General features: G+C 41.7%; 1 protein-coding gene and 1 long non-coding RNA gene across 2 annotated transcripts in view; one reads left to right on the top strand and one right to left on the bottom strand.

Annotated features, from left to right (window-relative positions):
- The window catches only part of LOC125778606 (uncharacterized), a 196,801-nt gene that overhangs the window by 99,320 nt on the left and 73,884 nt on the right, over positions 1-23,597 (top strand). The gene's annotated exons all lie outside the window — the stretch shown is intronic.
- LOC105229422 (uncharacterized) lies at positions 13,716-14,925 on the bottom strand. The gene has a single exon (XM_011209704.4). It carries the CDS (start codon positions 14,822-14,824, stop codon positions 13,841-13,843), a length of 984 nt encoding a protein of 327 aa, XP_011208006.1. The 5' UTR covers positions 14,825-14,925; the 3' UTR covers positions 13,716-13,840.

Genomic DNA, 23,597 nt, shown 5'->3' with positions numbered 1-23,597 from the left:
CTCTAGGGTTATTGAAATTTCCACTGCATTACAAGCAATACTGCGCCATTTGCTACGCCTTGATCCTGTTGCGATTAAGACGATTACGACGAGTATACAATTTGTAATGCGAACATGACTTGAATTTTATTAAAAAACCCCACCAAATAACTTAAAAGACGCAGTGCGAAGACAATGCGGCGGCGCAAATAACAATAAGGCAATAGAATGCACGCACACATACATGCAAACTCGCATCGATAAAGTGAAGTAGTAGTTTTTATTAGCAGCCTCGTAAGTGTTTGGCGGTTTATGGCTTTTGAACTGGATTTTATTCAAATTTTATATATGTACGTGTAACATATGTAGTTGTGTGTGTGCATGTTGCAAGAACTGCTGACGTACATGTGTGGTTCTCATGACATATAAAGGCGCTGCCTGCAGCCAAATATGCATGTGCGAGCGCGTAATAATTAGTTTGGAAAATGCGTCAGCGAAATGGAGCGATTTATTATCTGACACGTACACCTTTCAATCAACACGCACACACATACATACATACTTGTATAGCGTTATAAAGTGTTGCTGCCTCAGCTGGTGATTTAAATACCTTAAAGAAATTTTACATCAACTCAATATTCGAGCGCAACAAAAGGTAAACAAACCGCATGCAACGTGCCACATACAAAACATGTTGCCGTCCTATTGTCTGCTTAATAGCAAGTGTTGTTGTGGCATTGATTTTCTTTCTTTTTTTTGTAATTTAGTCTGCTTTATTTTGTTATTCTTCATGCTATTAGAATCAATTAAATGCATTTTATTAATGCTGTCAACAACAAAGCGTTGTGACGCGATTCTAATCGCCTTAATCTGCATACATACACAAAAATACATACCAAGCTATTCGAACACACACACACATACATTTATTGAACGGATTTCATTAGCGCGCTGCACGTCATTCAGCCTGTCACCTAATTTCTTCACCTTCCTTTCGCTCAATATTCACTACGTGACTTTAATTTTGAGGCGCTTGCGGCCGCGGGCTACCAGCCTTCCACGCTGTCACTTTTATCAGCGCCACAGTAAAGGTAAAATCTGGTGCACAAAAATAAAAATAAAAAAATATTTAAATTTTATTTCCAATGTGTATTTTGTGAACGATTTTGCTCTACTGAATTGATGGCAATTAGATATGGTGCTCTTGTCGAAGGCAGGAAATTCGCTTTTAAGAAAGGTCAAATTCACCGGAAGCGCACTCTTTCACTGCGTGCGTTCTTTAAATTTTTTTTCTGCTCAAGGTGACACACTGTCTATAGCAAATTACGAGTTTATAATTAAAAATCAAAAGTTAATACTGCAAAAGTCACTTCCGTTACGGAAAAGGTATTTTTGTTGACTGCCATTTGGGAAAAGAGGTGCGACGAAATTAATTTAGGTCAGGTTTTGCTAGGAAAACATTTATATGTCAGCTAAAATATTTTTTTCTGACTACAAAAATATGCTAAAGCCATAAACTTAATCCCGAAAATTCGCGATTTTAAAATTACCAACCCCGATAAAACGGGATTTTTCGGGATTCATTATCGTACAAGTCGTTTATTGTTGTTTGTAGCCTAAAATTACACGACTGCGAAAAAAACCAACCGTCCCAATAAAACGAAAGTTTTCGGGATTCCTCATCTTACAAGACTGTAAAAATGTACCAAAGCCATAAACTTAATCCCGAAAAAAAGGAATTTAAAAATCACCAATCCCGACAAAACGGGATTTTTTCGGGATTCATCATCGTGAAGGTCTTTTTTTTTTGCTATTTTTAAATTTTAATATTTTTTAATTTAAATATTTTTTTCTGACTGAAACCCGAAAAATCGGGACTTGAAAATAACGGTTCCGATAAATCGCATTTTTTTTTTTTGGAATTCATCGTTGTAAAAGTTGTTTATTGCTATTTGCAAAATAAAATATTTTTTGAGACTGTTTAAAATATTGTAGACAAAGCCATAAACTTAATCCCGAAAAATTGGAGTTTGAAAGCAGTATATAAAACTTGATTCTTTCGGGATTCATCAATGTAGAACACTTTTATTGCTATTATCCCAAAAGAATATTTATATTAAGCAGTTTTTACGTTCGGCTCGCGAATGGAGGACGGAGTTGGTCCAGGGATATAATATCCAAAGTTAGGCATAAGACAGTCTTTTAAGCTGACACCACTGCAGTATAGTTCAAGCGGAGGACTTTGCTATTAGGAAAGCCGCAGAGATAGCCTCTAATGCATCAGCAAACCATTTCAGAATCAACATCTACGTGGACAGCCAAGAAGCAATCAAGGATTTAACCTCGCATATCAGCTGGAAGTGACTTGGAAAGCAGGACAGCAGCGGATAATGTCGCCAGAAGTAAGCGACTTCACTTCTGCTGGGTGCCAGGTCACAAAGGCATCGTGAACAATGAGATAATGAGATTGCCAAGAGTAGTGTGTGGCTGACACCCGAAAACGCGATCAATATTAGAAAACCCATGAATTGTCTACGCGACCTGTCTGGAGAGAAGCGTGGCAAAGAAAATCAAAATGCGATGGAACGATCGTTTGTAACAGTCAGAAATATAGGAAGTGTACAAAATAACTACTTTGATTCAACTTCACTGTAATCTAAGAACATCCAGTACCTTCAGTACTTGCAGTGCTAATGCGACATGCGACTCTTGATCGAGATGCTCTGGTGTCTGTGGCAAAAATGCCCAGCATCTAGACACAATTATTGCATTGGCGCGACGCAACGAATTAGTGGACACATACGCAACACGACACGGCCGGCAGCAACGCTTCAAGTAATGCGCCATGTGGCAGGAATTCGTTGCATGTACGGCGAATGCCACAGTGCAGAACAATGGTCAAAGCGGAGGTAGCCGAACTAAAAGTGCCAATATAAAAAGCGCGCACATAAACAGTGCGACACCGCCATGCTGCAACGTCATTGTACAACACAGCTTTGCTACGCTGACCAAACGTGCGCGCGGGGCAAGCAAAAAGCGTTGCGTCGAGGTCGCGCGCCTGCGTGTGAAATCGCAAGTCAAGCATCAACGAAATCGAAATTCTTCGAAAATCATTGAACACAAAGCGACGGCGAACAGCATTGCCGAAGATAGAGGTAGCACAGAAGACAGTAAGCGCGGTGACGCGGGGAGCGCATGTTGAGATTCTAAGAAGCAGAAAAAAGCCTCCAAATACCGCAGACGAAATTGAAATTGGAATTTCGTTGCAAGCCATGCTGTGTCATTGCGCTTTTTGCTTAGCGCTATTAGCTGGCGGCGGCGACGGTGGCTATGTCGGTGTCGGTAATTTCTGCATTCATGCGATTCACTTTGTGTTGTGCGTCTGGCAACGCCCGGCGCATCATCAGCATTGTTGCTGGCGTCGCACAGGTGGTAGGCATGCGTTCGCTGGTGGCAATGGCAATGGCAATGACAATGAAATTGTCACTCATTGTCGCACCTCTTGCTGTGGCGGCGTACGCAGTGTCGTTCCGTCTCAATGCACGCTTCTTCTCTCTTTAATACATCCAGAGTGAGAAAATCGTTTTAACAATTTAACATTATCGCCAGAAAAATGCATGTACTTAAGCGCGCGGTCTACGAACTACTCTAACTTCATCTAGCCTATCGTTTCCGGCTGCAGATTGCCACCTTTTTTCGTTTCGAATTTTAGCTTCTTAATATATTGTTGCTTAATTCCGCAAGACAGTTGTCTCATTCTAAGCTCTTCCTTCCTGTCTTAAGTTGCGGCGTTGCGTCTTTGCCGAAACTTAAGCTCTGCGACATTACCGCTGTTGACTGTAGCTGCCAGCTGTTGCTGCCGCGACGACAACGGAATCCTTAATGTATTTCGCGCCAGCATTTCTGTTACTTTTTGCTTACTCCTAATATCACCTCCTTACCTCTCCGCTTGCATTCTGCTGCACTGGTAAATGATGGCAACGAAATGTTGTTATGTGTAGTGTTGAGCTCTCTGCCAGCATGTGCCGGTCTAACTCTCCACTGGCATGCAAGTCGTTGTTTTGTGTGAGATTTTTCAGCTTTACCTTGTCTATTTTTCGCTTGGTTTAACTGTATGTTTGGCTACTGGATTTTCAGTGGCTTGTATTGTATCTATTCCGACAATGCTCCTGCAATCCTGCTTGTGTGGATATGCCGCCTTTTGCTATGCGTCTTTAGTTGTTATTGTTTCTGTTAAACGAAATCTTGATTTTTGTAGTTTGATCTTGCGGTTTTCCAGAAAGTTCTCACAAGCTCATTAGATCTCTTACTGTTTGTGCCGCTGGGATCTCTTGACACGATCCGTCATTTCCCTTAAAAACTAGAATAATAGCTGCGGAAACACCCCCTGCTACTCTTTTTCATTATTCACGGCAGACGCCTCCATCTTCACTGTTGCGATCCATCACTCCGAACTCCACTCAGTCGTCGAGTCTTACGATTTCGTTAAACGCCAGTGCCGCACCAACCCGTGACTTCTTGCCAAGAGAGATTTTTCCGCTTGCGACCTTAGCCACTTCACAGAGGATTGGGTCTCATTCGACCATCCGACATTTTTACATCGTCTAGCTTTTTGCCTTTCAAGTGTGCTAGCATGCTGCTCTAATACCTGACGGTCTTTCTTCAGCTCGCTCTCACATGTTTCTTTCCATGAACTCAGCTGAGATCCCTCTACTAGTGCTGGCGATTTCACCTCTCACTTCCCACTTACCTTTTGTTTCTGTTGGCTAATGCATGTCTACCACCCGTCATCACCCTTCTCGGTGAACAGTTGCCGCGCTGGCGTTCTACAAGAGAGACTATTCATTGAGGTCGGTTCCCACGATTATCTCAGTTATGAGGCCAATGCGATGGTTAACGAACGCTTTTTTGAGGTAGTTCGTTTAGCGTCGACCGGCACAAACAGGGAGCCGCTTCGACGTCACCTGTAAGACCAACTTAATGATGACAGGAGGAGACCTACCAGGGTTTTCATGGGACGAGGACGGTCTTGGAAAAAACTCTTCAACCATTTCTGTAGAGTGACACTCCTGCATACTCTGATGGTAGAATATCATGGCCACCAGCCCGATGCATCAGGTCAATGAATGCATCTAAGAGTCCTAATTAAGGTCCGTGTCGCGCAAAGGCTAAAAAAAATCAGTAGAAGTCGAAAGGTCGTAGAGGTCACAATTCATTTAGCGTGACCCACGATGCACTGCGGAGGCGAACCTGCTCTACATCCCCAACCCTTCAGCGATACTTTGATAAAAATTTTGGAATATGCCTCCAAATCAAGCCAGTTCTCGTTAAAAATGTATTTCTACTCCACCTATTTTCGGGAACCCGACTGTCGTGGGAGCAGCTCACACCTTCTCTTTCTTCCTCCCTTTCTCTGTAATTTTCAAGAAAATCTACGTGCTCCAAGTCTTCGGTATTAATTAATTACCAAATAAATATTTATATTCGTGAAAATGTTAAATAGAATTAATGATAATGCAAGCATGTACCTTGCGTCTCCCACCAACGCACACACAACCGCTCTCTCATTGTATGAGTGAGTGTGAGAGTACACCGGCGCATATTTAATTTACACAACAATGCACATTTAGCATATCTTTGCCATTATAAATGCGCATTAAGTTTCGGGAATGCAAAGTATGTTGTTTGTTTGCACATTTCCAGGCACACACACGTATACAGGAGAGTGAGTGTGTGTGTTCGTGTCAGCTTGTAGTGCGAAAACATATATTAAACATTAAAATCAGGTGTTGGGCTAAGCAAATGCGATTTCAACAATGTGACAAAAGTGTAAAATTACCCGCAAAACAACAAACACAAGCAAAGCAAACAACAAAACAAACAAACACACACACAAATGCGAGTATAGTGTGTATGAGTGCGAATGGCAGCGAGTGCTCAGGTGAAAAAATTAACATCACACGGGAACAAACAAGCAAATACAATTTAACCTTGCTGTTGCCTGTCTGCGGATACATAAATACAGGCGCGCACGCACACACGCACACATACATGCAAATGTGGCAAGTATATAAATATTTATGCGTTCGTACGTGTATTTGCTTTTAGCGCGCCCGCGTGAAGGACAAAAAATTACCCAAAACAAAAGTGTTTACTTGCCAAAACTACAACAACAGCAACTAAAGTGAATACGCGCAACACGTATGTAAGTGTGTGAAAGGCAGCGCTTCTACGCGGTATAAAGAATTTTGTCAAAAAGCATTTGCAAGCTCATTAAAATGCCACGCAGCCAAGTGAGTAGCAAAGAAGTCGGGAGAAACGCCAAAGCAAAAAATATACAAATAAATGAGTGGCGAAAAAAATTCGCAAAAAACAAAGAAACCAACAACAAGTGCGCCGTGCAAACATTTGAACGGCAAGCAGGCCCTTACAAGTGGCAAGCCAGCGAGCGCGGCAGGCAGCGCGCCAGTGAGTGAGCGCGCCGCGCCAGTCAGTCACTACGAGGTAATAAAAAAATTCTTAATCAAATATTTAACACGTTGCATTTGCTGCAAATGAAACGAAAATGAGCGAGCAGCAGCGGAGCAAGAAGGTGGCGGACGCAGGCAAACGCAATGGCTGCGCGTTCACGGGCGCAAAAGGGTGAGCGCAGTAATGAAGCAGCATTAAATATTAGCGAGGAACTCAAAGGTGAGGGGGAGGAAGGACAGCGACACAGCTACGCGCACAAAGAAAGCAGTACGAGCTGCAGCGGTTCCCAGCCGTGGCAGCAGTGCAGACAGTTTTCAACACCGCGCGCTCCACCAACCCGGCGCACGCAACCAATTGACGCATACGCGCAGCGAATGTCGCGAATTATTTGGAGCGTAAATGGAAAGCAGGTGCGAAGGCGTGTCAAAGGGCAAAGGGCGCACATATATATTTATAAAAATTTGTGTATATGTTTGTCTCCGAAATAAAAATCGCACTTTAATGCCGCGTCACTGTACGTTTTTATGGGGTTTAAAGGTGCCAAATTGCGGGCTTTATGCGCAAGTTTGTCGTCAATGGTTAATTTTGTTTAATTTCTTTGTTGCAACACTTTTATTTTACTTTTATTATATACTCGTCGTGGTGGCACTTGCCACTTGTAGCTCAATCGCGCGCTTTATTTGTATTATACCCTTATCTTTTATGCGCGCTTTTCAGCATTTGAATGAATTCGTTGTGCAAAAGCGAAATGAATTGAAGCGACATTACATTTTATGGCCGCACATTCAGATAAGCGCGCAGAGAAACGTGCGAAATTATTGAATATAAAGCGATGAAGAGTTCGCAATTGAACGCAATAGTTAAAACAGAGGATTCAGGCGAGAAGGTGGCGCCGACGGAAGATAGTCTCATCCATTCAAATGTACAAGATTTCCTACTGTTAAATATTTGGTTGCGTCAATCGAGCTTTCAAATCAAGATTTACCGAGTTTTAAGCAGTTTGCACTACCCCCATGGCTTCAATAAGGGTCCAAAAACTTCAGATTTGGTGTTGTTAGGTCCAAACATTTCCTTAGAAGTGTTGATGCTTACCTAATTCTTAGGCAATAGTATAGATAGTAAATATTTCTTTTAACTCCGGTGGGAGCGTGGGTTCTTCCTCGGGGACTGTTATCTTGTTGCAATGAGAGGATTCAGCAAGTACAATGATCCGGCGGTAGCTTAGCCACTGGCAGGCCCTCCTCTGTCGGTAAGGTCGAAGGTGTATACCGAGCTAAAGCAATCCACTTAACACAGTTTTTTTTTGTAGCGAGTCTGTTATTAGCCCGGAGCTCACTAATCATTCCTGCGGAACTGAATTATGAATGCCTAAACCCACTATAAATGGTATTTTTCCACTTCGTGATAAGACTAGCAAGCAAGCAAGGCTCGTACCGCAGGAAACTGTAAACTTGACGAGCTGGCAGAAAAATCAACTCATCCCCGCATTCAGTAGAATGGAACGGTTTAAAACTTCACTGTTTTCATGCACTCCGATAGCTGAACTTCGCGCTAGCTTGGTTAACACTATAACAAGATCCATTTGGTCCAGAGTGGATCGCAGAAGGTGTAGTGAGCTCTTCTTTCGCAGTAAGTCTAGCATTTATAATTTTTTTAGTGCAAAGTGGATCGCAAGAGGTGTAGAGAACTCTTACACAGAAATAAGGCTAGCCTTTCCCTAGTTGCGATGGGGTCAATTGGTCATTGTCTCATCGCTGTCCGCAGTATAAGGTTGATAATTTTATAGGATAGGTTGTAGAATATGAGAAATTTGAATATTTCTTACTTTAATGTCCCGCCTTTAGAAGAAAAAGACTTACATGACTGGGTCTCACATTTTCAGACATCCCGCAGAGTCTGAATTAAAACCTATAATTCAAACAGATCTTCAAGACGCTTACCGGTTTGTTAGGTCCGATTACAGGAATCTTAATTTTTGGCCTGGAAAAAGATAGAATATTGTAATCACTTGTATAGATCTCCATCTTGAGGATCAGTCAGCCATAGAATACGTTTGCACTTCAGCAGCTCTTCTCTGCGGACTTTGAGCTATTATTAGTTTTTGGGCTTGTCGCTTATACTTTTGATCCAAAGGAGATCGAAAGAGCTTTCGTAAGTGCATCTTCCGCACAACGGCTAACCTTTCCTTAGTTGTAGGCGTTCCAACTGGACATTGCTCTATCGTTGTCCAGGCTAAAAACCTATCATTTGATTTGGATATCATTGTAGCGCCTGGCGTAAGCTTGGAGCTTACAGGCATTCCTCTGTGCTGATGGAAATAGAAATGCATAAGCAGATTTGTATTGCTCTCAAGGCACTTTATAGACTACTCGAGATCTGTTTACAGGAGTTCTATTTTCTGGTTTGACAAGAGATGAAATATTATAGTTCAAGTGTAGTTCTCATCGTGAAGCTCAGCCTGCCATTGGATACGTTTACACAAACGCAGCGCTTCTCTCGGTCAGAGGCTGAGTCCTAATCTAATTCTAAACATAACGAATTCGCTAAACCGGAAAATTTCTATCTTCCCAGTTCTTTTGAAGACCTCAGTAAAGGTTCTGACTTCTACTTTAGATATCTTGGGATCAACCCAAGTGTCTGAACACCTCCTTGTAACAATTATTTCTAAAAAATACTTCTTTATACTTCTGAGAATGCGTGAAATGGATAGGGCTTTCAGATGCACTCTGCGAATGAAAAACAAATCTTTTTCCAAATTTTCTATTGCAACAAACAAAAATTTACATTTATCGCTGCCACTGTGGCTGCCGCTTGCTTGGCATTACATTCGCACGCCTCTGTGGCATACTAATGAGACAGCAAATGGGCAACACCCACCAACACGACCACATCAGGCGGAGGACATGCGCTGAAAATAACTACAATGCGGCAACATTAGTCACTCAGTAGTTGGCAGTTCGCTGGGCCAAAATTAATGTGACAGTTATTTTGGTTTTACCATAAAAGAGGGCCTCGAGCTAAAAGCCGGCATGTCTGGCGAAACCTTCCATATATAAAATATATTATATAACACTGTCCATATGTGAGCATTCGCAAGGTTGCCAGCAGTTATGTCTATTGCATTTTTATTTGCAATAATAAAGTTGTTTGTTGTTGCTTGCAAATTGTTTAGCGATTCCTTCAGCGTTGCCGTATGGTTTGCTTTCTTAGTATTTCCTTATTTCTTTTAATCACCTTAATTGTTTGTTGCAAATATTTCGCGGTAAATGTTATTTGCGTTGGTGTTCGCGTTGGCTTTGTCGCTGCCGCAGCCCAGCCCACGCTTTAGCATTCATACATCATTGCACAAGCTCGCTAACGCACGCCTGGCTTTCAGCGCTGGCTCGTTACGAAGTTTGTGATTTATTTCCCATTTTCGTTGAGGTATTTTGTTTTTGCCTTAGAATTCTTTGAAATATGCCACAATCTAATTTGTGCATCAGCACTGCTGTCAGTAGTCATAAAATAATTTTAAACAAGTTGTTGTTGCAGAGTAATTTGAGTGATGAGAGGTGTGGCACTATTTAAGACGTTTTACATGCGGTCGGATTTGACCTTTCGCTTTGTCAAAAGTGTGGTAGATGCCTTAAATTCTAGCATAGTTCTCGATATAAGTATTACCTGAATGAAAGTTAACTCCCAGGTGTGGTAATCTTCCTTCAGCAGGTCTAAAAAGACTTCAGAGTAACTGTAGAGTAAAGAGTACCCCCAAGGCACCTCCAGTGACAAGTGAGTATCTAGAAGTAGCTTTAACGACCCCTCGTTGCTTGTGGTATATACAGCATCGCCATTTCTTATACAAGTATAAACCTTCCGACTTCGGGAAAACCTTTACGTTGAATGCTCTCCACGCAGCTTTTTTGGCTTTCTTTTACTCAGACTGAGAAATAGCCAGTCCTACCTCATACAGCGCCTAATTGTCGCTAGAGCTTCTTCTAGAGGTTTTGCTTGAAAAGTTTTCTGCTCGAAGATCAGATCTCCGTAAGCTCCGCTGTCCACCAAAGAGGTTTCCTTTTGACTTTCTGAATTTTGAGAACACTGCGGCTGTCAAAAGCTTTCCTATGTATTTGCAAAGCTGAAAATCTCGATGTACTCGTCAATCATACACGCAGAGATAAACGAGTTCTTACCTGTTGCGACTGGAAGAGCAGATCCAAGATTGCTGCAATGGAAATTCATCTTGTTTTTCCAATCTATTTGTCAAATAACCTCATAAAGTGGAGAGGGGAAGCTTAACACAGTCTGCTAGTCAATTAACCTGAGAAACCGAGGTGGTGGAGGGAACTTAACCATCTTAAGGCACTCACAAATCATAGATTGAGATAAATGAACTAATTTTAAAAGTCGAGTAAGCCTAGACCTCTTAAAACTACAAAAATGGTATATATAAATGATCAGCAAGATCAGCTTAGTCTAGGTAGCCCTGTCCGTCTCTTCGTCCGTCTATACATATATGTATATACGATCGAGGTCCTCAGTTCTTGAGATATCGATATGAAATTTTGCATCCGCTTTTTCTCACAGGGAAGCTGGTTATTCGTTGGAATGGTCGACTTGGACCACTATAGCATATAGCTGTCATACGAACTGAAAGATAGGAATCAAGTGCTTGTATGGAAACCCTTTTCATTTTAAGAGATATCTTCAGGAAATTTTGGAGTGTGTTATTGTATGTATGAGATAACAATGCAATATTCGTAGAAATTGTTCCGATCAGATTGCTATAGCATATAGCTGCCATACAAACTGAACGGTCTCGCATGCTTTTGGAAACTTTTGTATTTAATAAGGTGAGCGCAAATACTAAATGTGAACCAAGCCAAATAGAATTCGTATTTTTTTTATTTGCAATATTATTCTTTTATTTTTGGCTTGCACGACGCTGACAAGTGGGAAGCGCAGCTGCGTCATCACGACTTTTGCACGAAAAACTTATTTTTTTTCAGATATTGCCGCGAACTGCATATTGTTGTTGTTTTCTCGCGAGCCTTGTTGTTGGCTGCATAGTTAGCAGTAATTTTATTGTTGCCGCCGCCGCCACCGTTTCGCCAATCGCTTTTATTTTTCGGTTAAATCAATTCTACACGCGGTTGCATTGAACCAGAAAACAAACTGTTCACTGTTGTTGCTGTTGTTCGCTGCCGCTTCGTTGACAATGAGAAAACCAATAAAAAGTACTCTGCCACAACACAACAATTGTTTAAGTGGCACTGGCAACAGTTAAATTGCATTTACGTTACGTTTACGTTGCTCTGAATTGCTTGTGCGGCACGTTGAATGAATGAAGAATGAATGAAATTATTGCAAACACGTCGCTTTGATTTATTGTTGCAATGCGCATGAGTAATGGCGCAAAATGCGCGGCTTATGCAAATTGACACACACACACACACGCACACATTATATTTTCATGAATATTTATCGGTTTTTACTAAAGTGGAATTGTCAAGGATACTTACATGCCTCATCTTATATACATATATAAAAGTATCTGCATACATACTAATTTTCGTGCTGCAAGTGTTAAGAAGCCGCAGGCTAGGCTGTCGAAAAGTAGGTGACTAACCGAAAGCTGACAGTCGTGGTTTTTTTTGACAGTGTTTAGTTTTTGGAATCACAATTTGATGATCAGGAAGCCTAACAACTTTGTTATAAGAATAGAGATTTCGTTCTTTGAGAATCTAGTTCATAATTCTCCACTAACTTATGAAATCTTCCATCCCAACGGGCAACCAGAACCACAGAGGCTATCAGAGTATATCGTTTTTCTTCCTTTCTCTGTATTCCGAAATGACAAGTCTGTCAGTTTAGTTCGTCTTCTTCCTTTTTTCTTTCTCTCTTTCATCTCATTATTCGAATTGACAATTTCTAAGGGGCTTTACTTGAGCTCAAAAGCATATGAGATGAATTCACATCCTCCTTTTCAATGACGCCGTAGTCGCTTATGCGATTTCGACTGAGTCCATAATAGAGCGCCAATAATTTTCAAATTCATATTTTCTGACAATCGGTACCGATTGGTAATACTAGATGAAGTACAGTTCTATGATCCCTATGGCAACATCTATCAAATGTGCAAATCATTTGCTCAACTTCAGCTCACGAATACGAGACTACACTGTATTTGCTTCAACCTCAACATGACTCTGGTTATTGTGGTTAGTCAAATTCATATTTTCATAGACTGGGTACTTGAAAAGACTTGGTAGCAAGTATCTTCAATATAACAAGTTGTTGCAAGTGAGGTTCCAGTTTGGAAAGTTTTACAGCCAGAATCTACATATGGCTTACCCAGCTTCGTCGAGGAAATGTCAGAGCCAGGCTCCACATATGGCTTATCCGGCTTCGACGAGGAAGCTTTACAGTCACAGTCCACATATGGCTTATCCAGCTTCATCCCGAAAGCTTCAGCAGCTTCATTCGAAAACTCACGTCAAGTCCTTCCACTACTTATACTCTTCTCAGGATTGAAGCTTATGCTGGCTAATCCAATATTTTGATAATAAATTCGTACATAATTTTGTCAAAAATTAATAGCAATTGCTCCACTGTGCAATCAATTGCAAAAATTGCATATGCAAAACGGTTAAATCCCATTATCTGTTTCTATAATGTCACATAATAAAATTGGCGGAGTTTACCGCACCAAAGAAAAAGACACAGAATCAAGGCGTCCATCAATTGCCGGCTGGCCAACTGGCAAAGGTAATGAGTGTGTTTGTTTTCACGTTCGATAATTTATGAGCGCAATTGCACGAAACGGTTTTATTGATTAAGACAATACCGAATTGCAAGACGCTGCAGATGCAAATACAAAATTGCAGTGTATGCATACAGACCCTGTAGGAAATTTTTTATAATAAAAGAAGGTACAAAGAAGAAAAATGCATTTTCAAATCAGTCAGAAGAAGCAACACATATCTCATAGTGAACTTAACCGAACCGTGGTTATGCAAAACATACTGGACACTAGATTCAATTTCAGGCATCAAACGACTCTCCGCGTCCTTCGTGTACTCTCAGCTACGGCTACTATATTTTCTTCACTGCGGCTGGGCGTATTCTATTCGGTGGAATATTATCAAAGAATGAATGCTGGTTCTCAAGATGATGTAGGGGGATTGAATGATAATCGGCCTGAAGCATAGATTTGAGTTCATTGGGTATTCGTAGGGTTTAGGAATGGAATCAGTACCATACTCCGTACTCTCACATATCTAAGCAGCATTATATTTTCTTCATTTTTATTGCGGCTATCACCTTAATGTTGAATTTTCAAATTTTTACATATAATTTACAAAGAGAAAACAAAAACTAATACTATTTGTACAAAGTGAGACACTACGAACCACTAAACCAACAACGCCATATCGCTTATTATGATGCTTTTCGTCAGCTTGCCACTCTTCTTCATGCCAAAGACTTGCATGGAATCCAACACCTTCGTACCACTGCTGACCACACCGAAAGCCACACGTTTTCCATTCAAGACCTGCAACGGCTTCAGACTTATGGAGAACTTCAAGGCGTCTTTATGCAATGCATCCTGATTGTCCAGCGAGAAGGCCAGCGTGCCTGGCCGGTTATGATCCAGTGCACGCATGTCATACTCTATGCGTTTCGGTTTAATTTTCTGCTCTTGCGGTATCAGCAGACAACAATCCAGCCAGAGTCCGGGAAAGAGCCGATTAACCAGTATACGATTTTTGTCTCTATTGCGACAGGCGCGCACAAAAGCCAACACCACCTGCGGGCAGGCCTCCGTGTACAGCTGTATGGTGATGCGTCCAGCCGGCCGCAGGCCCTTCACGTAGAAATCGAAGTAGATAACGGGTCGCAAAAGACGCCGTAACTGTGAGTAGGGCGGCATTTGCAATTGACTGTACTTGGCCAAGATCTGTGCGGGCACGACGAACTCTATGGAGTTCTTACGCACGTGACGCAGCAAATGCGGTGCCACGTGTGTATCCAAAGTGGTGCCGACCGTTTTCAGCATTTGCCCGAACTTCGCATTATCGCGCTCGATATAGCGGTTGCGCAGCACTATTAAGGGTATGCGCGAACGCGGCGTATGACCCATGCGATTTTCACGAAACGTATCCAATTGTCCGCCAACGCGTGAGATCATGTTGACGCTGCGCAACAGTTCGTTGTTCATGCGTCGTATGCGATCGAAAGCATTCAAGTCGTCCCGTAATTTCGATGCGCGTAAAACGTCTCTGATATTGAGTTTCGGCGAAACGTCGTCCACACGCGGCTTCACCATCAATATCATGTTCTTGTAGTTCTCCACCTGCAGGCGACGTTTCTTCTCGGACAATCTCATGCGTTGCATATTGAAAAATTATGAATTTATTTATTCGAAAGCGGTAGAAATTTGAGAAAATAAATTTAGAAAACAAATGAAGTTCGTCTAAAATTTAAAGGGAAATTTGCTATTTGATTGAGTCAAAAGTGAGTTTTTGAAATATTTTTGAAATATTTGTTTGAGTTTGCTGACAGAGTTGCATTTTTAAGGCGCAAAATATTGTCTTACATTCAAAAGTCTTACAAATGTACGCAGGAAGCTGGGCCTCGAATGCGGCCGGATAGAAGTTCATCAGAATATCCAGCTGAATATCAGTATAAGTATAGAGGTACCTCAACTTTTAATAAAAGCTGTAATTTTTGTTGGCTTAGTGAGAAGTTTGGACTTCTGGAGTTTGTTACCTTAAGTTAGTTTTATATTTATAATGAATTCAGTGCAAAAATAAACCATTTTTTCTAAGAGTTGGCTAGCTTCCAACAGACGCTTTAAAAAACTTTTTCCTCTCAAGATGAACTCTCGACTGAATGGGTTTGAGACTGTATATTTCTCTTTAATTTTCATAGAGTTCGAGTAGCTTTCAAAAGACATTTTAAAACTTTTGTCTTCTTAAGCCTTTGTCCTCTTTAGTTAGACTTTCGACTGAGTGGGTTCGAAACCACATATTTCTCATCCTCTTTCAAAGAGTTTGAATGTCTTCCAAAATACGCTTTTAAAACCTTTGCTTTCTTAAATTAGACCCTTTACTGAATGAGTTCGAAAGTATATATTTCTCTTCCGCTTTCAAAGAGTTCGTGTGTCTTCCAAATGACTCTCTACTGAATGAGTTCGGTACTATTTATTCCTTTAGAATTCGTCATACAGCAAGACTCAGTGGGTTCCAATAGCTTACGGATCTCTGAGCTCTGAAGGAAGCCTTCACCCGACAATCTCGCAGTGGTTCAAGGGAGACATTAAGAAGCTCCTTTACATTTTTTTTATTTTATCTGGAAGCTTTCTCTTGCTAAAATTTCCGGAAGACTTCTTTTGTTTGAATTCATATTTATAGCTTAGAGCTCCATCCTCGAGCTGTTCAGAGTTCCGAAAGTCTCCGAAAAGTCAAAATAAAACATTCTTTGCACTTCAGGAAGCCAAAGATACTCTAAAATATTTAGAAACCTCCGAAGGGTTCGTAATTATTCAATAAATACTTAATAGCTTATTTTCAAGCGATTAACACAAATTAATGACTGTGACTTTGTCGCACACCTAAAAGAATTCATTACGTGCGGCGAGTTTTAGCGCTCTGCCCGTCGCATATATCACCGCAAAAGTGGACCCATGTCAACCGTCGCTTTATTGTTTGTTTAGCGCGTTTCTTGGAAGGAAGCGCCGCCAGTTTGGGCCCACATAAAAAGGGGTAAGAATTCATTCGCGCTACGTCAGCGCTAAAGAACGGCGACGTGAGGCGCGCTTCTGTGCTAAGCATGCTTAGCATGATAAATGCGAAGATATCGCTGATTGGAAGATAGCATCAAATCGCTGCAGCTCGCCAAGCTACAGCGCGATACAATTGAGCAATTCGCGCCCGGCTTTTGTGCAGGCACTTTATCATCTTGTCGCGACGTGCGAATTTGAATAGCATAACTAGATTGCGAACTTTTTTCGGCGATTGGCTTCTTAATATTTGAACTCTGTTTGTGGGTTTGTGTGCCTTTTTATTTGCGTTTGTTCTCAACTTTATGCCGTAACCGCCAGCATTTTTCGGCGAACTCACCAAACATTTTTTTGCTAGCCACAAATGTGCCAATAAATTTTATTTTATTGGCGCAAAAAGCAAACAACAAAGAGCAGCAGAAGGTTAAGTAAAGCAAACATGTGAGAGAAGCAGCGTGAAGAGCGTATGTAGCAAAGGGTTTAAGAATGAGCGCGAACTTATGGCATGTAGAAGGTGGGAAAATATGGCTGATGAAGGTGCTGCAGTGCGCATATGTGTGTAGTATAGGGTGGTCCACACGATGTGCGAATATAACTTGTTTCCTTTGAACCATGTGTGAACCTATTGGACAGTGTCCCGTCACACAGTTGCAGCGAGATTGAATTCGCTGAGAGCCAGTGGTTCGAAGCCAGATGACTCTCACATTCACATAAGTTCTGGTTGTTGAACAGCGTTTACTCAGCTCACTGGAGGTCCAAGAGACATCACAGGAAGACAACGCAAATTCGACTCGCTTCCAATTGGATTGAGAAACGGATGACCTTTCTAAAAAGTTTACCGGCTTTGCAAGTTTCCTGCGATTCCTGTGACTAGACAAGTTTACTATGGAAGAAGCTTGAAGCTATTCCTAATATCAGCAGTCAGTCAGCTCAAAGCCATTATAGCCGCTCAGTTATTGCAGTGAATGCACCCACTCTGCACATCTGTTAGCAGCCTTCTTTGCTGAACACCTGATTCTAGACCGCAAAGATTAATAGAAGCAGATTAGATGCCTTGGATATATATGTATCCGAGACCTTTGGGTGCATATGTGTGTTCGCTAGAGGTTAAGTCTTCTATTTCGAATCCACTCTGAATTTTTCAAACTACTTTTTCGGGAGACCAAACCAGAGTATCAAGTCTTCTCTTATACCATCTTGGTATTCTCGTTCGGCTAGATTTTTATTATCTCTGAGTAGAGTCTGAAATGCCGACTTACTTCTCGTCATAATCAAAAGTTGCTGATATAGAATCTCAACTTTATTTGATCTCTGATTTTTTTTTTTGGGCCACCCTAGTATGAACACTGAGAAATAAATACAACAGCGTCGCCACGCGGAACTACCAATAAATGAAATGGGATTTTATTTGTTTATTGTCTGGCAAATGATTTATACTTTTCGAAATACGTTCGTGTTTGTTGAGGGTTTTAACGGTTTCTGCTCATTTGTTTATTTCTTCATGGCAATACTCCATTTTTGCATTCACTTAAATTCTACGCTAGTTGAGTGTTAAATCGGTACGTACGACAGGACGGCAGCAAGCGTGTAGCCAGCTTCACAATACAGCCAATAATAAATAAATAAAATTACATTTTTTGACAAAAAAAAGGTTGCCACAACAGCCAGCCAGCCAGCTGTAAAGAGCAAAGGCTTAATAAAACTGAATTCAACGATAAATTGCAAAATAAATTGGATTTAAAAAAGGTGCGCGCACGCGCAATTCTCAGGCACAAAGCGCCAGCGGTGAATTGCTAAGGAGCGCACAGTTTCTCCAGCCACTCAGCTGGCAAGGCTGCAGAGGTGCGTGCGTATTTTTTATTTACTTGAAATTAAATTTTGTTGCACTTATTTCTGGCATTTCCCTTCATGCTTTGGATGCACATCTTCCAGCGCAGCAGTCTTCGCATCATCTTCCGCTATGAAGCGCTGTCTGCTACTAGACGCAGGCAGCGCGGGTTGCGGCCACGCCAAGTCAATAATATGTACACACAATTCACTTTTGAACATTTCACACTTTTATTGGCAACATGCGTGGCCGTGGCGCTGCAAGCTATTCATTGCGCGCTCCAACTCCAACTCCAGCTCTGGCTGTGGTGGCTATGGTGGCAATTGTTGTCATTGACGTCGTTGGCGACGTTTCGTTGTTTAAATCAAATATTGGTGACAGCAGCGCGGCCTTATGGTGGCTGGCTGTTGGGTTTGGTGCGGCAGCTGGACGCGCGACCGCAGAGGCTTGCTGCTAGAGCGTCGCTTCGACGATTTGTGCCATGTGCCACCAGGTTTCATTTATATATATTTGTATAGTAGATATGTATATGCATTCACAGATTTATTTGCACTTTCGTATTGGCAATGTAAATCGTTTTGATTGAAGTTTAAATTGTGCTAGACCCATACACAGTCCTGCCCGATTGATGAAATATGTTGTGAAAATATGCGCGGACATTTCTCGCATTGCATTCGCCCATTTACTTTTTTATTGCCAGAAAGGTAATGAACATGTAATTTCTTTGGAAATACTGCCTCGACGATGGCAGCAAGAAAATCGATAGACTAGAACGTCTTCTGGGCGTTGACAAACGGCGCTGGGTGTTTACAGTGTGTCGAAAAGGTGGAATAGATCTTTCGAAGTTGCATGGCGGACTTGGTCCATAAGGTGAGGCGTGCTGGATGACTGAGGTTCGATGGGCATGTAAATAGGTGGTTAGAGTCATCTGGGAACTCATTGCATTTGTTATATCGGGCTCTGTTTTGTATAGCTAGGCGTTTAATCTGCAGAACGAAGTTGCGGAAGGGTTACTTTAATTTCGTGATAACTCAAGCTCTCCTTCTGCAATATTTAGTGATTTGAGTTCAAGTACGGCATTCACTGAGAGGCAGTGGGTTAATGACTCCCCTGCGAAGTGAGCTGTGTGCGAAGTCTGGTCGCCGTACTGTCCGAAGTCGTCGACGTAGTCAAGGAAAGACGTTCTCAAGTTCCTATAACGCGGCTCGTCTTCAAGCAGGCGGCAGACATCCCCGCAAAATCTGCTTGAAGAAAAGTTCGTTATGTTCCTTAAGCAGAAGCATACGGCCTTCAATATCCTATTATGGCTCAGAGTGCAATGTTCTGACATGTCTGAAGCTTCTTCGTCTGCATTTTACTGCATCCAGGCTACCATATCAGTGCTGGGGAGCTTAGGACCGGACGGCCGATTTCCTTGTACCAATATGTTGCCAGTAACATTTCCTATTCTTTCCCTCATGAGCTGTCGCCTTGTGATATGAGGATTTTGTTACGTCTCTATGTTTTGATTCTCTGCAGTTCCTTTGAGCACATGAGTAATGCAAAAGATTCCACAAATTTTCCGAGGGGAGCGGGACTCCAGGACGTTTCTTGGTTTCTACCTAACCCTGGACTCTCAATTCGGTAGTTTTTCTCAAAATATTTAGGTAATGGGCTTACAAAAATGGTACCGAAGGCTGCGGCGGTACCGAATTTTTTTTCTGACAGAAAATTTCTTCAAGTTTCTTGAAGCTTAATTCGAATGACAGGTTAAACTCTGGAACCAGTGAAGCTTGACTTGAGTAGATTTGCCTGCTCTTGAATCGAGTTATTTTTACCATTTCAAAGTTCCCGTCTTCTTCACTGTAGTTTCGCGAAATGCGTATGCGTTATTCCACTCCTGCCTCTCTCACCAACCGCTGCCCAAATAGTCGCCTAGACTACCTCACGCATAGCTTGTTAAGTGCCAAAGCTAGCATTACGCGCGTACATCGAAACACACACATACCGGCACTCACGAAGAGCCCATACAAGCGCCAATTGAATAGCACTAGTCAAGACGTTAGCGGCGCGCAGACGCAGTTACTGCCAATTTCAAAATTGCACTTCGGCAGGAGCAACAAGGCGCGTCGTCATGGCGTTTAAGGCGTCAGCGTGCACGACTCGTCGCCAAGTTGTTAGCACAACGCAACGCATAGTTGGCAACACGCGGCCACCTGCATACATACATAAACATACATAGCGACTGTGTCTACGCGGTATGCCAGTGCGCCGTGTGTTGGCCCACGCGACCCCTCAGCCAATATGTTCATCTTTCATTGCATTTTGCCACTGGCATTGAGCTGTTGTTTGCAGATTGGATTCGTTTGTTTTATTTTATTGCCGGGTTTATTATTATTTCTGTTTGCTTTTGCCTGTTTCTTTTGTGTGCTTTCTGTTGGCGCGAAAGCCTAGCTTGGCTTGGGCTTAGCTGGTCGTTTGGCTGATTGGTGCGTGGCGTTGGCTGTCGCTGTCGTTGCGCAGGCGCGAATGTGTCTATTTTAATTTAAATAAAAACGCCTTGAAAATGTCTGTGGCGACGAGAAGAAATATTGTTTTCAGTTACTTTGCTCTTCGCTCCTCCACTTGCCATGCAAATTTCGTTTGCTAATTTTATTTTTAAATGAATTCTTCGCTTTTGTTGTAGACTTTTTAGACGTAGTGACAGCGTTCAACGCCATATCCTGTCTTTTGACTGGCTGTCAATATGTTCCTCTGCCTATTTGGCTGAAATATTGCTTATTGTTTAAGGCACACACACACACATATTTTAAGTGTGAAATCATTGGAATTCTTCCGTGTGACCGTCCAAATTGTATTTGCTAGACTTTTGAAGGAGCTCAAAATCACCTGGATAACATCATTCGATTCTAGAGAGATCTCTCTAATAAGACCCGTAACTCGAAGATTTTTGAAGGAGCTCAAAATCACCTGGAGAACATCATTCGATTCTAGGGAGATCTCTCTAATAAGACCCGTAACTCGAAGGACAATCTTTCATTTTCATGCTTAATATCGAAGGTCCCTCAATATACATAAATTTTCCAATCACTTCAGGACTGTTACGGCTATTGAGGACCAATCCTTGTTGTGAGATGTGATATATTTGGGAAACCAAGTCCAAAAGTCACAGCTTTTAACGAAGCAGCAGATATATTTCAACAAAGTGCAGCTCCTTTTAGGAAGGTATGCATCTACTCTGATAGCAGACCTGCTGTGCAGGCCTTGAGATTGCTGACAGTGAGCTTGGAGCTAGTCAAGGAGTGCATGACCTCACTAGCTGTGGCATCCAGCTACTTCCATATTACACTTTTCTGGGTGCCTGGCCATACTGAAATCTTCGGAAACTGTAAAGCCGATGAACTCGCTAGAAATAGCTCCATTGATCAAATGCCAGTGGAATGGGAATGCTCGCGTTCCTCTGTCGTCGTTCACTCAGACACTGGATATACGCGCCTCGCACGAGCTCAACAAGCGTTGGTCAGCAATCAGCCACTGTGGGGTTACCTTCTGGTCCGGAGTTGAACGTAAAATGGAACTACTAGCTCTTAACAAGCTTCACATGGCCCCAATGATAGTGTACAGTCTCAATGGAACTCACGAGGTGAGACTAAAGATTTTGAAGTTTAGCTTTCGACGAATTGATTGGAGTAAATATTAGTTAACTCAATAAATTTGTGCTGGCTCTAGGCGCTTTGTGGATTTATAACGCTAGTTAGATCATAGTTAGGAGTTTTGAGAATTACAATGGACAAGTGTCTCTAGCAGTCCAAGTAGGATTACAACATAGATATTTTGGAAGCAATAATTAATTTTTCGCCTCCCGGTCCCTCCGAACTCATACACTATACTCTAAACTGAATCCTTTTCTTTATAGAATTACTCCACATTTTCAATTACCGTTACTCCCCTCTCCACACTAGACTGATAAGGAAGCCAACAGTTTTCCCAGCAATGTCTCCCCGATGATCTTATGCTAACAATAGCGGCAACAGATTCGCTGAGGGCTCTGCTAGCAACTCATTTAAGATTTCCAATCTCACGCCAACCTCACTTTGTTACTCCCAATTCGAACACGCACACGTTTGAGTCAATTGCTAACTGTTAACTTACATAAGTGTTTCCCAGCGCCCAAGAAACAAGAAGAAAAAAATGCGCCGAAAACTCATTCAAGATTTTCGTTAAACACTTCCCGACGTGCATGCCTGCCCAAATATAAATAAAATCGCGGAAAATAAATGCGTTTCGAGGCGCTGTGTAATTTCGCACATAATCACGCCAGCCCCGCTGTCCGCCCACCAACACAATCAACAGTCGCAACAACAATAACAACCACAGCGTAGAGCAAGAGTTGCGCTGGCCTCGGGGTCATTGGTGCGACGAGCAGTGCGAGATTAATTTTATGTCTTGGTGACGCCGCCGCCGCCGCCATCGAAGAGCACGTTGACGTTGTCGGCACGGTGGCTTGCAATGGCGGCGATGATGCAACAACACCCAACGAAAGCAAAGAAGCCAACAAGCCAACAAGCCGGCCAACAACTGGGTGAAACGAAGTCAGCGATCGAACGAATAAATGGACGACTAACTCTAATCGATCGAATGGCCCGCTGGCGGATATCAATAAAATTTATAGTAGCCGCACAGCAGACTAGTCGGCGGTTGGTGGTTGGCGGCTGCCGATTGGTGCGACCAAAAGTGGCAAGGAAATTGTGTGTACGCGGCAAGCTGTGATCGCGTCAATCGGTTTTCCCAATTTTCCTTCTTTTTCTCTTTTAAGGAAAAAATAATGAAAAATCGCTCAACAAGCGACACGACAGCCGAAAACAAATTACTGTAATTTATTTTGCACAAAAGTGGGAACGATTGAATGGCGCAGCGAAAATATCGATGTAATCAAGCAATTTCGGACAAAAAAAAAATCAAAATTCCGAAACCAAATAAATATTTTTGGTTTTAGTTGCGAAATTTGCGACGTTATTTACTTATTGTAGGAATATAACGGATTTGAGATTATAGTACCACTATATATACATAAGTCAATGTACTATATACATATAGTAGTGTGGGTCAAGCATATTTCCTATGATTTCCTTACACAAATGTAAAGTTTTGCAATTTGGAAAATGATGTCTCATACCCTTTGTTAAAGCCCTGTTGGGACAGAAAACATCGAATGTTATATACATATATTCTTTCGTAGCCTGCTCAAAGCTAAAAACTAGAAATATTAGAAAAAATATGTTCCACTAACATTGTAGATCATAAATGAGTTATATTTGGAAATCTGGATAAAACGGATAAAATTCGGATAACGCGGATAACTTTTAAATGACAACATTTAAGTTTTTTGTACTTAACTGTAAACATTGTCTACAGTAAATGAGTTTTATTTGCAAATCTGGACAAATGGGATAAAATTTGGATAACACGGATAAACTTAAAAACGACAGCATTTAAGTTTTTTGTACTAAACATTAAACATTGTCGACCGTAAATGAGTTATATTTGGAAATCTGCACAAAACGGATAAAAATCGGATAA

The sequence above is a fragment of the Bactrocera dorsalis genome, chromosome 5 (genome assembly GCF_023373825.1).
Source record: "Bactrocera dorsalis isolate Fly_Bdor chromosome 5, ASM2337382v1, whole genome shotgun sequence".
NCBI classification, from domain to species: Eukaryota; Metazoa; Arthropoda; class Insecta; order Diptera; family Tephritidae; genus Bactrocera; species Bactrocera dorsalis.
Note: the sequence above shows the minus strand (reverse complement) of the source record. Positions and strands in the feature narration are given on the sequence as shown.

Coding starts and splice junctions, on each gene's coding strand:
- LOC105229422 (XM_011209704.4), bottom strand. CDS start 14,824: ATGCAACGCATGAGATTGTCCGAGAAGAAACGTCGCCTGCAGGTGGAG.